This window comes from Erpetoichthys calabaricus, chromosome 10 (genome assembly GCF_900747795.2).
Source record: "Erpetoichthys calabaricus chromosome 10, fErpCal1.3, whole genome shotgun sequence".
NCBI classification, from domain to species: Eukaryota; Metazoa; Chordata; class Cladistia; order Polypteriformes; family Polypteridae; genus Erpetoichthys; species Erpetoichthys calabaricus.
The window spans coordinates 58,568,317-58,583,943 of NC_041403.2; the positions used below are offsets into that span (position 1 = coordinate 58,568,317).

The 15,627-nt window shown below is 34.6% G+C and overlaps 2 protein-coding genes across 2 annotated transcripts in view; both read right to left on the reverse strand.

Moving 5' to 3' along the window:
• Window positions 1–15,627, reverse strand: part of LOC127529461 (craniofacial development protein 2-like) — a 782,501-nt gene that overhangs the window by 624,537 nt on the left and 142,337 nt on the right. The window lies entirely within an intron of this gene.
• The window catches only part of eif2b3 (eukaryotic translation initiation factor 2B, subunit 3 gamma), a 136,734-nt gene continuing 132,575 nt past the window's right edge, over window positions 11,469–15,627 (reverse strand). The window contains 1 exon segment of the mRNA XM_051933157.1: window positions 11,469–11,719. Within this exon segment, the coding sequence (XP_051789117.1) occupies window positions 11,667–11,719 (53 nt within the window). The 3' untranslated portion in view covers window positions 11,469–11,666.

Consider the following 15,627-nt stretch of genomic DNA (forward strand, 5'->3'; position numbering starts at 1 on the left):
GGGAAAATATCATTATATGCTAGTATGTGCCCTAGTTTGAGACTCTTCATAGTTACTATAATCTAAATTCTGGTTAGAGACACCTACCCAATAGCCAATATCGTCACTCCATGCCTCTATGTCTGCCATTTAAAATTTCAAAAATGTTTTGGTCCCTAAATTCAATCTCAGAATCACAAGTGACTGAAATATGAAAGCACTGTAAAGCACTTGGCCACCTGGTGGCATTGTATGACAAATCAAATTCCATTTCGAAGATGCCGCAGTGGGTGCTTACGAGCACTTCGTGTTATTAGGAAATCTGACATAATTTGACGAATTACTAGAATCTTTACCAACATCCCTCGGTGGCAGGCTACAAATCGTTTATCCATGTTCCCATCTGTTTAGTTTGCAGCCGAAGCAAGTCCAGGCAACATCAAACGCAGATTAGAAACCAACCCAGGGTAGAGCACCATAGCACTATGCATGAATGAAAATGACATTTCCTTGAAATTGCATAATATGTTGAAAATCTGGGTTTAAACAAATTTATAATCAGAGATGGTCTCTTTATTAGTCTTTATTTTAAGCGGGTATTTTTATGGTAAAGATACTACCAAATGATTTGCTATACAGCCAATGAACATTGCTTTCTGCGATTATTTAAAGCATATTCTTAGTAACATGAATATGCTCTTTATACATGCAATATTTTCATTTAGCAGCAGAACATAATTTTTTAAGGCTTCTCCCCTCAAAGGTGTCCTCAGCAGAAGTAGATCTCCACAGAGCTGGAGGCCTTTAAAAGGATTAGTGGTTAATGAAATCGATACGACAACACATGGCGTAGATCTGCTTTGCGGAGGTCTTCTTGGGCATTGAAAGATGCCAGGTGTGAGGTGTGCGAGTGTCTGCCTCATGGTTACTTTGTTTCAATCACTTTTAAGAAATATAAAAAAGGTCAACGATTTAAGCGAATAAAAATGCCAGGATTTCGGGCGCTTCCACGGAGTGGTACATTGTTTTTCCTATGGGTGATAACGCGATCAGATGCCAGTACGATACATTCTTCAGACTTCGACATCCAGTCGTGTGATTTTTAGCAAAAAATTATTTATTTATTTCCCTCTACTAGTCCAAATTCGAGTGTAGCCAGATATAAGCGGGCTCTACTTCCAGAGTTTATTCATACCTGAGCTCATCGTACATGGCATGAGCTCCAGCCCCTCGAAACTCTGAATTGGTTAAAGGGGATTTAAAAATGGATAGAAGAATTTCATCAAGACATACATGTGAATTGCATAATTAGACTGCGGCCTGTAAGGCCTTAAGAATAAACAACGGTTTGTTAAGTAAGAAAAAAAGGCTTTTTTTAAATGTCAGTAAATTAAACTTTACTTCACATAATACTTTTCATGGGTGCGCAATCACAAGGCATTTTATAAAAGATGTAATATTCAACATTTTGAATTGAAAAATAAAATGAATATTATTTTTATAAGGGGTAAATTGTAGCTCCAACCATTTTTAATTACTCCGTTCATTTGAGATAACACGAGAACAATATATCATCACGTTCATTAATTTCGGTCGGGTGGAGTTTACGTATAACATTTGATCATTTAGGTGTATGTATATATATTAAATTGTTATCAAGGCGGGCGGCGCAGTGGTAGCGCTGCTGCCTCGCAGTTTGGAGACCCGGGTTCGGTTTGCTCCGGTTTCCTCCCCACTGTCCAAAGACATGCAGGTTAGGTGGATTGGCGATTCTAAATTGGCCCTAGTGTGTGTCCTGCGGTGGGTTGGTTCCTGCCCTGTGTTGGCTGGATTGGCTCCAGCAGACCCCCGTGACCCTGTGTTCGGATTCAGCGGGTTGGAAAATGGATGGATGGATGTTATCAAGGCAAGAGGCGATGCAATTACACTAGTTTTAAAAATTCTGCGACATTCATTGCACTGATGTGACTAATCACTTAGGTCAAAGGCCATGCTCTTTTGGTTTAGCTCATTGAATAAAAATGTTATTAATTGTCAATTAGGCCATTTAAAGATGTGGTTTAATGCGCACCTCCAATTTTATACATACGTATACATACGTACACACACACATACTGTATACGTGAGGCTCATTATTCTATCAGTGTTAATGTGCAAGGTATCAACCATCACCCACTTACACAGGGTCACAAGGGAATAATGTTCCCCCATTGTACAAAACGACCATCCCACTGTATGTTTTCTGCCCAGCAGCCATCGCCGCTACATTACCCACTGGAAACTCAATTTGTTTAATTTGACGATGAAAAGCAGATGGAAATTGGAGCTAAATGTGGAATGTGAAGAATTGCCCTGTGTGTAGACTGGGCCCCTTTACGCCTAACAAACTGAGGGAGGTCTCAGCAGAGGTCTGCAGGCCTCTGAATAAATAAACTAGGAAGATGACCAGGCGTTGTCCAGAAATCTGCCATCACACAGCCTTTTAACATAAACTGATTCAGCCTCAGTAAAATATACGCAACACATGGAGGAGACTCTCACTCACCCATTGCACAACTTAAGGCAGGTCAGGGTGGTCCTAGGGAAAAAAAGTGTATGCATATCATAGCTATCTCATACACATATACATTATAAAGACAGACTTACATTCTACAGTACAAAATGTAATGCTTTTAAAGAAAAATTCAAAAAGAACATTTGAAATATGTGAAGATCATTTATAAAAACAAATAGACTAGGATATATATTTCATATACAACAAGTCAATATTAACATCTCTGCTAATTCTTGTTGAAATACAATACATTGTGCTATTTTGCCAGAATACAATCAGAAACTATTTATACAATTTATACTGATCAGCACTGCCCGCCTTAACTAACACTGACTCCAGAGGTTTGGTGCCATTTGTTACAAGTGTGGACCCAATCCAGTAAGCACCCCTTGCCCCACCCAAACAGCCTGTTAACAGAGAACACTACTTTTGTTTTTGAGTTTCAATATTTGATACTAATTCATGATGCTTTTTTACGGTATTTGAATATGCCCTCCACGTTTAGACATGTTTGCACTGATAGAGCTAAGTAGCTTGTTTGGTTACTTATAAGTTGTGTAATTTATCAGGATACTGTACATGCAATGCCTGAGAAGTACTTTTGATTTTTCTAATGTGATTATTTATCTTCCTGCTTTTGTACAAATGCAGCAAACATTTTACACACACACACCTCATCTGCAGCTATTTAACGTATATAACTTTTCTACTATAAAGTTGTGAACTGCTAAGAATAACATCTGGTTCAAGGTAGAACAATGTCTGTATGATTGCAAGTCCTTTGCAGGACACCCTCCTGTACACACATTCATTCATACTGGGGCAATTTTGAAGGAGAAATAAAACCTTAAATTCATCTTTGGGATGCAAGTGTAGTCTGGAGTGCCTATCCCATATTATATACAATGAACAGTACTCCACACTTTTTAAATAATATTGGTCTAATACACATACTGGATAAACATTAATATTAAATGCGAAGTATGTGCTGTAGGAATATAGAATACATCCAGTTGATTATTTTGCATTTTCTTAGTACCTTTAACTAGTTTGGTACAACTATGTGTAACAAAACCTTCTAAACACACATTAGGTATTGTACATATGTTCCTCTTGACCTCAGTTCAAGAAACAGGTGACCAATGCAGCACACATGCTATACAGTAAGAGGTGTGGAGTATTTTAAGAGAATGATAAAGGCAGTTAATAAGCAAAACATGCTTTTGTGTGTGGTAGGAAAGGAGGATCCCTCATGATTTGGAATTGATAAAATATAGTGGTTAAGGGTTTAACTTGATTGCCCAAATTCCAATGAATACATTTCACATTTTCAAAAGACTTTGTGAAAAGACACACTTTCACTTAATTGTAGGCACTGTAACTCTGAATGGCTTGGTCCAACATAAAGTTACATATAGGTTAAACAGAAAAGTAACACTTGGGATGTTTAATTTCTAATGGACCCCTGTATTCTTTTCCAAGCAGAAAAAAAAGGCAACGGGTAAGCTTGTACTTCTATATAACAGTGAGGTTTTGTTCCCTGCATGATGTTTACAAAGCTTAAAATATTCTTAACCTCAAACGTCCGTGTAGCACAATAGTGCGTGTACATGGAAGGCATTGTCAGCTCCCGACAGCCATTAAAGGACGGCAGCTTGCCACCCACCGCCAGTGATAGGATTAATTATGATAATGTATTTCTTTTCCTCTTTGTCACCATAATGAATGGTCCCCTTAAAGATTTTTTTCAAGCTCCTTTGTTTGTTTCCTTTTTAGGGAAGTATTGTAGGGCTACGGGGAGCAGGTGGCAATCCAAAATCAGTGCCTTTGTTTTCACAGTGGCTTTATGAGGATGATTTGGGGGTTAATTTGGCTCTGATCTTATTTCACAACATTGCTACATAAGAAATGCATCCAGATTCTTTTAGTAATAAATCATTCCTCTCATATGTTCTTGCAGCAACTGTTTCATTTTAAAACACTGACATAACAAAATTCATAATTAAACTTTACTAAATGTCTGTACTCTCTCATGATAGTTTTAATATTGCTCCTGGCCCATTTGAAATAGCAAATAAAAATGAATTTCAGAATTAATAACAAGATAAGCAAATGTGTTGAAAAAGTACACAAAACAAAAATATATATATATACACTATTGTCAATACATGGTTAACTCATTTTCAAGCAACATGTATCGGACAAAGGTTTGAGGATTTAGGCACCTTAAAAGTTATATACACACTTAAATATAATAAAGTTCAAAATAGAGAATCATAAGATAAATCTGATTTCACAAATCTAGAAAAGTCAAAATTTCACATGAATATGCTTGATCATCTTCAAAAATGTAAATTTGAATTGTAATTCACAGGTTCTTTGTAATTGCTTAGATTGCATAAAATTTTCAAACTTGCCAGATTAAATTCTGGACTGAAGCCTACACTGACACCACTGGGGGCAAGGCAGGAGCCCTGGACAGGGTGCTAGCTCCCATTCCCCCATACAATTACACCCATACTCAAACAGGGGACATTACATAGTTGTTAATTAATTAGCATTTTTTTTTTTTACTGTGCACAACATTGACTTCATGTTTGCACGTTAGGCTTTTAAGTGTATACATATTTTATGAGACTGGTACAGTGGTTATCACTGCTGCTTGAAGTCCAGGAGGCTTAGTTCAAACCTTGGCATGGTGTCGAGTTTGCACATTTTCCTTGTGTATCTGGAAGAAAGCTTTTTCCCCTAGGTATTTCAGATATCTTTCCACATCTCAAAGAAGCGCAAGGTATATTGAATTGACCAGTTGTACACAAGTATGAATGCACTCTGTGATGAACTGGTGCCCTCATCCAGGGTAACTTCCTGGCATGTGACTGGATTAGCTGGTGCCCTACTGGAAGCTCTGAAACAGAATAAGTGGGTTCTGGAATGGGATACATGGATGTATTCAGTGCTTGTGTTCTCTGTTTCAAATATGATTTTTGTCTTTTATCACCACTGGAAAACTGTTTCCCTATTTTCTCTAGCAGTTACAGCAGTTTTAAAAAGTGCTGCAACACAGAAACAAATCAAGTCAAATAAGTAAGTTAAATACAATTTAAAATGAACATTATCAATGTATTTAAAGTGAAAACAATTACAGTATATTTACATTTTATTCAAATAACTAAAAGACTCATGGTCGGCAAAAAGAATTATGGGTAAAAAGTTTTTGGGTAAATGGATGTTAAGTGACAGCTAAATATATGGCTGCAGGTATAATCTCCAAAACTATGACCACACAAAATGTTTCAGTGTCCACCATTATAGTAATGTGCCTTTTAAATCTGCAAGTGACTCTGAGATGTAAGCATTAGATAAATATTGTAACAGGAAGATCACCAAACTACATTAGAGGGATGTGCATTTTAAAATTTAAAGACTATGACATGTTGGACATCATAAAGAAAAGTGAAAACAGAATTTGAGACCTTGCACTTTCAAATCATGCTGCTTATTAAACATTTCATAGTGTTTACAAACATTATGTAGTGACTACCCTTCCATCCATTTTTTAATCCAGCTGACCCAGGCCAGGATCACGGTGCAGCTACTGCTTATTCCAGCAATCATAGGGTGCAAGTGACTATTACTCATTAATTATTACTTGCATTCATTTTTACTTTTATTTTATTTGGACTATTTGGTCTATACTGTTAATAAAACAGGTGGTAACAATGCCCATCCAGTCTGGCTGGGTATTGCAAGATAAACTGTAAATGTCAGTAATTATTATACAAGTCATTTTTGCAGTTCAAGACTAAATACATAACAATTTCTATACATTCTATACATTTAAATACTTCCATACATTTTAAAATAAACAGGTCAAAATATAATCTCATACCATTAACTAGAACGGTCAATGAGACATCTGAAGACTGCTTTTATATGCACATTTACTTATTTTTATTTCCAATAACTTTGAGGATGAGAGATGGTAAGAGATGGTTTTAAATGAATTCTTGAGAAAAAAGGAGGATGCTATGCCTTTAAAGTCTGCTTGAAAGAGAGGAAATTAGCTTGTGCTGTGAGAACACAGGAGACAAATTGAGGAAGTGTTCTGTTATATCCAGGGGTCAGCAGCAAACATGCAGGTTCTTCTCTTCTTGGGTGGCCTCCCAGCTGCCCAGTTGCTTCCCCCCAGCCCCCTTTCTCCAGAAAGCCTCATTGCCCATGCATGGGGACAATCATTTCTTGTCCTCCACCAGCAGTAACTTTTTATCTGCCTGTCATTTGGCTTGGTTGAAAAGTATAAGGACAAAGCAAAGAATTGTCTTGCTTTAAAATGAGTACAAAATGTGAAACAATCTAATATTACTAAATGCTAAAGATTTATAAGCAGTTAAAAAATCATTACAATGATGAGTGTTAATAACAGCTGTAACTTAATTCACCAATTACCTGTAACACCAAATATACCATATATGGGACAGTAAACATAATACACTTAAAGAGGAACATTTTAGGAACTATACCAAACTGACAAATGGTGACCAACTGCCACCCAGGACTTTGCACATCATTGTCATTGTGGGTGGGTGGGAGAGTGCAATGCAAAAAATTACAATATGCTTGTCATTCTATACTTTAAATGACTGGAGAAACTGAACTACAAATATGTACCTTAGGTTTTACTTTTTGCAAAAAATACTGGTGATAGGTAAGTTCCATATATTTATTTTCAATTAACATAAAAAGTAATAAGAATTTCATGTAGCTCAAACCACTTTCCACATAATAATAAATATTACTGCTCTTGAATATCACATTGTTTAAAATATAATACCTGATCTACAAAAGCATAAACTTCTTTATCTGCCACAACCTGTTTGAAATTGTGCACAAAACCTGACTTTTAGTTTGTGAAGCTAAAGTAATTTTAAGCTAATGTCTGAAGAAGACCAACTTCAAAATGTTTTCTTTTACCTCATGAAGGCTTGCAGTTTAGGATAAAACCTTTTCAGCTTATCATTCTAGTATGTCAGCACACTCAAGAAGCAGTGTAAAATTTAAACTAAAACAACAACAAATATAAAAAGAATAAAAAGCACTCTAACCGTTTTTGGCTGTTTTGGTCATCTGGCCCCAGTAACATGTTTTTATCTATTACCTGTAGCGAAAAGCACATTCAAAAATCCTACACACAGATGTCTCAAATAAATACTGTATTTATAGTAATCTGGACCACCACACTGCACTTTTTATATGGGAGAAATACATGCAATACATTACACATTCCACAGTTAGGGGAAATTTTTATACAATGCTAATGACCACACAACAAGAAAATCTTTATGTATTTTTTCTTTGGCTAAACAGGGATCTTCATATTAAGTTACAGTACAATAGTGGCAAGTCTGAATACCAACCTCTGGATAATCTTCACAAATAATACAATGTAAAGAGGGATAATTCAGTATTGTTTTTTCCACTTAAAACACATTATATTTCAGAATAGTTGCATAGATTCTCTATACTATTAAGAGGCGGTAAAAGTAATACTTTATATAAATATCAATCTTGAGGTAAGAAATGTATTAAATCAGGCTATAATTTGTACTCATTCAAATGTATCTAATAAAAAGGTAAAAACATTTATTCACAGTTTCTCCAAATCTACCCCTTCCTCAATTAAAGTATTGGTAACCCAACATATACCTTCAGAACTGTCAGATGTATTTAATTATTTCCTTGTCAACAAGTGCTTGTTTTTTCATTGAGTTTAAAAAAGTATAAACTGAAAAAAAATCTGGAAAGATTCCTTTGACCCAAGTGTTTTTGGTTCTTTAAATCCAGGGCCAGTTTTACATTGCAAGACTGCACTACCTGTTACCTAGTACTGTACGTACAGTGTATGTTATAACAATCACTATATCATAAATAATGCTAATTAACCCATCAGCAGTGTGACCTCATACATTGAAGCTAGAATCAACTTCTGAGCAAACAAAAAGGATAAAAGCACATCACACATAAACTGTCATACTGTTGTCCAAGTTATCAAAATATGTACTATATTATAAGCATTCATTCATTATCTAAATCATAATAATCATTTACTAGCAGAATAAGATAACCAAATAAAGGAACAATTCACAGTTACCACAAGTAACATTCTATGTATTTTTCACTATTTCTTTAAGTATTAAAAAATAGCATCAAAAAATGCACTAAGATAAATTATTCTAAGCTCACTGTTTACTGTTCAGTGTATCCATTTTCTTCAGGTGCTGTTTTAGGAATATGGCTAAATGTTTACATACTATATATAGCAGAAATGTTTCTCCAAAACAAAACAGTATATTACAGTAGCATCTGCTCATATATGTAAATATATGTGGCTTCTTGTGGTTTAAAATAAAAGGAAAGGAAGGTATTTCAAAATACACTGTATTAAGGATTACATCACAATGTCAGAAATGCCACTATGACTCCCCTACACATGAATTATACATTCCAGTTCATATTATTATACATTTCAAACACTTGTGGATACTTTAATCCTGCTTCACAGTTCAGAGTTAGTCTTGAAAATCGTCTGTTGTGCCAGAACAGTCTACTCATATTTCATTACCATCACATTTTAAACTAAATAAATTTCATATATCTTTCTCACTTAAAAATTTAATTGCCATCATAAACATCATTTAGACATAGGAATAAGGAATTTCCTAAAATTAACAGTTTTGGGTTTTATCATAAATTCTACTCAGTTATAGATTGACTGACCTATCCATTCATTTTCTAAATCTTTTGCTTATCCATAATATCTGAACTCAACAGTATCAAGTGCAAAGCAAAAAAAGTGCTGGAAATGACACCCATCCATCATATGACACACACAGACATTCACATAAATCCCTAGGTGGATTGAAGAATTTAAATTAATTCAACAAACATGATTATCAAATGTGAAAAGAAAAAATGCACACAGACAAACTGAGAGCATGCCAAGACCTATGCTTCAAGCCCATAATCCAAAACGTGCAAGGCAGCAGAGCTAAATACAATGCCACTTTGTCACTTGAGATTCAACTCCTTAGATCTGGAAAAGAAAACATTCCTAAATCTGTTTATCCAAAACAGATATATATATATCATCATACATTTTACACACACACACACATAAATATATATGTATGTGTATGTATACACTCAACAGCCACTTATTAGGTACACCTGTTCAACTGGTGGTGTAATGGTTGGATTAATAAGTTGAAAGTTTAGGAATTAAAAACTATTTTTAAGATGTCTAACTCATCTTCTCCGTTTGTGGATTTCTAGCTACAAATATGAAAACTGTATCACAGACCTTTGCTTATACAATAATGCTGGAGCAATTAACTGCTGTTCCTAAATTGTTATTTAAGTTTGGAAATTGTGCAAATGAAAGAATAAAAACCCAGAAAACCATAAGATACCCAACCCCCTGTCTTCCGGTGACCAAACAGTAAAGCATTTTAACTGCAAAAATAAAGAAGTACAATTTTATGAGTTTTTGAAATCTAAAGGAACTAGACATTGCTGTAAATGATTTATTTGATGAAATAAACTAACTTATCAATCTTAATTCTCCTATGGATATACATTTATCAGTGTCAACAAACAAGGACATGGAAAGCATTACAACATAACAAGATTATACAACTCTTAACCAGCTATAACACCAAAGCAGCCTTGTGCATCTGACAGAAAGTAATACTAAATGAGGGTGCTATGACAACAAAACAACATATGCCTTCACGAACATATTATATATATATATATATATATATATATATATATATATATATATATATATATATATATATATATATAAAACACATATGCCACAAATGAAGAGAATGGCATTAATTTAAAAACTGAATATAACTTACACAGAATATGTGGTCTATCTGCTTAACTATGCCTTTACCCTAGTACTTCAAATCAGAATCCTTTTCATTACTGAGGATTTTGAGACCTGTAATTTGGAATCTGAAAAAAGCAGAAACACGATAAATGATTATTATTTTTCAACACAGTCTCCCTCACACTTTGAAAATGCAGGAGGGCATGGGTTTTTTGTGCAGTCATGCTGGGTGGTCCTCATGTTTTGTGTACTTGAAGAACAAATAAAATTAAAGCAGTGGAAGATCTGCATTCCTCATGTTGCCTGACAGCTGCACTCATGTAGGTTGAAGACAGAATATAATCAACTGGACTGCTCTGAAGGAATATGACCCAAAACAGGCAAATCTATTGAAACTTCAAAGTATACAAATATGTAAGTTTGAAGTGATACACATAATCATATGCCTTAATCTAGTTTGTGTTCTACAAAATGTGATAAAAAATTGCATTAATTCTTAATTCATTTGTCAAAACTAGGGTAAAAACAAAAATTTTAAAGATTATTTTCCTATAATTACTATCATGAACATATTAAGCATGAAATACAAACATTAATTACTTTTTTGTGTAGACTGGTATTTAAATATATTAAAATACTTCATTTCAAAATGGAAAACAAGTTGACCTAATTTCTCAGAATCAAATACCACATTTTAAAGCTTTTTTACCGCTGTAAAAGTTACATTTCTCACAATTACCAACATAATAAAAAGTGATAAAATCATCACCAAAATGACATAAAGTATATTTTTCAAGCCAAAAATTCTTGCTTCTAATATTAATTAAAATTCATAAACACATATTTTTTGTTAAATTTATTTATACATTTTCAAATGCTTGCAGATAATACATGTACAAAATCTAGAAGGTCTGGTCATTAAGCTTTCATACTGCTTGTAACCATTTTGTGATTTACACATTTGACTAACTTTAAATGTTTTACTAACTTCCACTAATTTAGCAGTACATTGAAAACCTTTTTTTTATCTTACTGTACATGAAGTACATAATGTATTACTTAATTTTTTTCTGGTATTAACATCATAATTTAATTGTGAAACATGCACATTAGAAGATCAGTTATTAAATTAAAATTCTATGGCAATAATTGGTGCATTGAGGTTTGGGATAAGTCCTTAGAATTTAACATGTGCTCTGCAGCAGACTTAAAGACAGGTGGTTTCATGTATTTTTAGATCTCCATCAGCTGATCAGTCCCCACAATTACTTCATTATTCCGCTCAGCTGAAAGACAAAGATACATTCTAATTCACACATAGAATGTTTAGGAAGTATCAAACACTACAAATGAAAAAGATGCATTACAACAAATTTCAACACACAGAATCCAAATTTTAAGGTTTTAAATCCAAAATAATTATATGATCATTCACGAAAAAAATCCAAAATTATAATCTGATCATTCAGAAAAAAACAATACAAACTAGTGATAGGTTAACTTACTGTGCACACCTACCAGCACACTGAAAAAGATATACTAGATGTATATCAAGTCTCACAATAACAGCATTACATATATCCAAACCTTCATACACATATTTTCTAATACAAAGTGTCATACTTCCACAGTATTTGTTCTGAAAGAATTTTAATTTAATCTCTATTTCATGTAAAATGAAATTCATTAATATAATCAATTTTTAAAATCAAAAAATTAGACAATTTACTACAAAACTGAAAAATGAATATACATAATGGCAAAGAAAAATGTAAGGAACAGGACAAATTACTTTTTATAGACTGAGTGTCGTATTATCTAACATTTAATGGTAGAAAAAAATCTCAACAACTCCTATATACTTAATAACAGCATGTGTGCTTATTACTTCTAAAATGATCCATCCTTTTCTGAAGGCAAATGCTTTTATTCATGTAGTTTGACTCAGATAGCAATCATCTCACAAAGTTTCAGATACAATTTTGCTTGCAAGATGTTTGTTCTTTAAACGTATCATTGTGAACTCTTGCATTCAATTCACTGAATTATTCATTTATTTTTCAAACCTGTTTACTCTATCATAAGGTTTCAGAAGGCTGGGAACTACTTCAGCAGGATCTAGCACATGCAGGACTCACCCTGGAAGGAGTTCCATTTCACTGCTACAGTATATATAAGTAGTAGTACGAGTCCTGGGGAACCAATTAATTAAACACTATCCTGATAACTTGAGCCACAATTTACTAATATTCTGATCTTTCGGGTTTAAAGTATTAAGTATTGTGATTCAGTTCTGCAATATGCTACAATGCATTATTCTCTTGTATCTGATTAAAGTTAAATTTTAAATCCTACTCCTATAGGCTATAATGTGTCAATAAATTATGGCTAATTCATTCTCTCAAATCATTACATTTGAAACATTTTTTTTATGTAAGTGATATAATGAGCTGGGGAACCTGATTTTAATATCACAATACTTCCAAGTTGCAAAATGCAAAACAGTGTGAAAACCAAAATGACCCCATTGCTCATCTTAAACACAGATAGAGAATTTGGTATAGAAGTTCCTTGATCTTCAGGGCTTGGGTTTTGTGCTGACATGAAGTGTGTGAGTTGTGAGACCACTTATAAATAGGTGTGTGCCTTTCTAAACAATGTTCAGTGACTTTAATTTGCCACAGTTGGACTCCAGTCAAATTCTTGATACATCTCAAGGATAATTAAAGCAAACAAGGTGGATGTGACCACAATTTGAAGTACCACAGCAAAGGGTCTGAATACTTATATAAATTAAAGATTTTACTTATTGATTTTTAATAAATTTGCAAAACCTCTACTTAAACATGTTTTCAGTTTGTCACTATGGGTTTGGAGTGTAGATTTATGAGCAAAAATTAAATCTACAAACAAAAGACGGTGTTTCTTTTCGGATTTTTTTTCCAAATTTATCAGTTGGATTCTATTTTTTTCTGTTGGAGGTATATAATCAATAAAATGCCTACCAATAAGACACTGGGTCAACCACGTCTCTTTAGTGGTAGTGTGGATGCTGGATGTGCGGTGATGATTTGCTCAATAAGCCGGCATGTAAAAATCTGTATGAGATACAGTTTGCCAGCTTTTAGTTTGTATAAAACAAATGCATTCCAAATGCATAGTTCCACAAAATGACAAAATATTTTTTTGTAGTATTTCTTTTGTTGCCCCCGCATAATGGGAAAGTAAAATTCTTGATCCGCACAATCTACGCTGCCCTTCATGCTATTGAAGTCGACCACAGCACAAGACTTTGTAGCCTGCTTGTTGCCATTTGCTTGTACAGTGACTATAGCTGCATTATGTATATTGCTAAGAAGACAAACATCTTTCTTGTCTTTCCATTTCAGTGTAAGCACTGTATCCTTTTGTCAAGCTACTAGCACACCTCACTGTAATTTAGCTCTGCCAAAGTCTTCAGGTATGCCACAACGGTTGGGACGCATTGTTCCGTATGCATCAGTCTTTTTTTGCTGCAAGATGTCAAATAGCTCTATTTAAGTCAGTACCGATGATGCAGCAATGCCATACTGAGTGTATTTCTGATCAAACATTGTCTCATTCCCTGTGTACAGAACTGAATTCCAAATGTATCCCATTTTAGATTCACAAAGCCTGTAAAACATTATGCCAAATCTTGCTCTTTTTGGCACAATGCACTGTATCCATGACCATCTGCCCTTATAAGCCATGAGACTTTTATCGATGCTGACATCAGCCTGGAATATCTACCAAATTTTTTCTTCATTTTTGGTGCTGGATGGGTATTCTCATCAAAATCTTCATCGTTGGTAAAGTGCAGATATTTCATAATCAGTGAAAACCTACATTCAGACATAATTTCTCCAAAGAACAGTGTTGCCAACATTTTGTTCTTGGACCAGTACTATTGCTGCTCAGGTTTTTCTACAAGTCCTTGCAATATCAATAAGCCTAAAAAGGCCCAGATATCATCAGCAGTTACTGGTTCCCATGTTTTTAAATAGGAAACATGCCTATGTATATGGTTATTTGCCCGATACTGTTCAGCATAACAATATTGACATCATCATCATCCAGGAATAACTTCACATTAGTGTGTAGATCTTGGCTGTCAATGTCCATTTTGCCTCACAAAATCAAAAGGAGGTGGCACTGTTTTATTTGAGGCAGGGTCAACAGACACCCAGATGCAAAGGTCACTTTTGGGTTAATCAGAATTTTCTTTCGGGCTCACTGTCCATTTCAGATTCACCACCCACCTGAGGACAGATTCACTTCCTCATCACTACTGATGAAAAGCTCCTCAACATCACTGCTTGTATCACTAGCAAGAGAGTACAACATCTGGGCTGCTGAAAAATGTTTCTTACAAGATGCCATTATTACAGAGAAAGTTTACTGATCACACTTACAGGTGAGAGGAGAAAATGCACTGACACCTATGCCCATGTGATGATCGAACGTATTGCTTACACAAGACCTGCCTATAATGTTGTCCAAGTAATGCTGGGGACTTACGTTGACAGCACTGTTACAACCCAAGTGATTCTCAGTTCTAACACTCATGCAAGGTGCATCTGTACAGTTGCCAGAGAGACACTTAGGTCTAACTCTAAGGAGGCTACTGCAAAGTGGTCTAAATTATCTACAAATATACTGTATATACTTGCGGATAAGTTCTCCCGTGGATAAGTCAGGACTCGATTTTACAGTATAATTTCTGGTATGTTATAATGTCGGTCGTATAAGTCGAATGTGGAAAACTCACGCTATTGGTACAAGGGATTATGTTTTGCTAACGGCCACCTGAGAGAGTAATGAAGGAGCACACTGCCTTTTTTTTCCTATGTGGGTGAGGCAATGTGCTGTATCAGCACGTGCTTCTAACTTCTCTCCCTCTCTCTCTATTGTGCCTACATGACCACATGGTAATACTCAAACTATTATGAAGCAACGTTTGCACTGATTTATGTTTTTTGTATCTCATACCCTCATACACCTTTATTGTAAGAGTATCCCTTATCTACAATAGTGTTTGATCAGAAGAAAATATGAAGCTGGTTTTAAATTAAACGTCGTTTAAGTAGCAAAAAAAAACTGGTAACTGCGCTGCTGCAACAAAATTTGAAGCATCTGAAAAACTGATGCAAAACTGGAGGAGGCAAGACTTTTA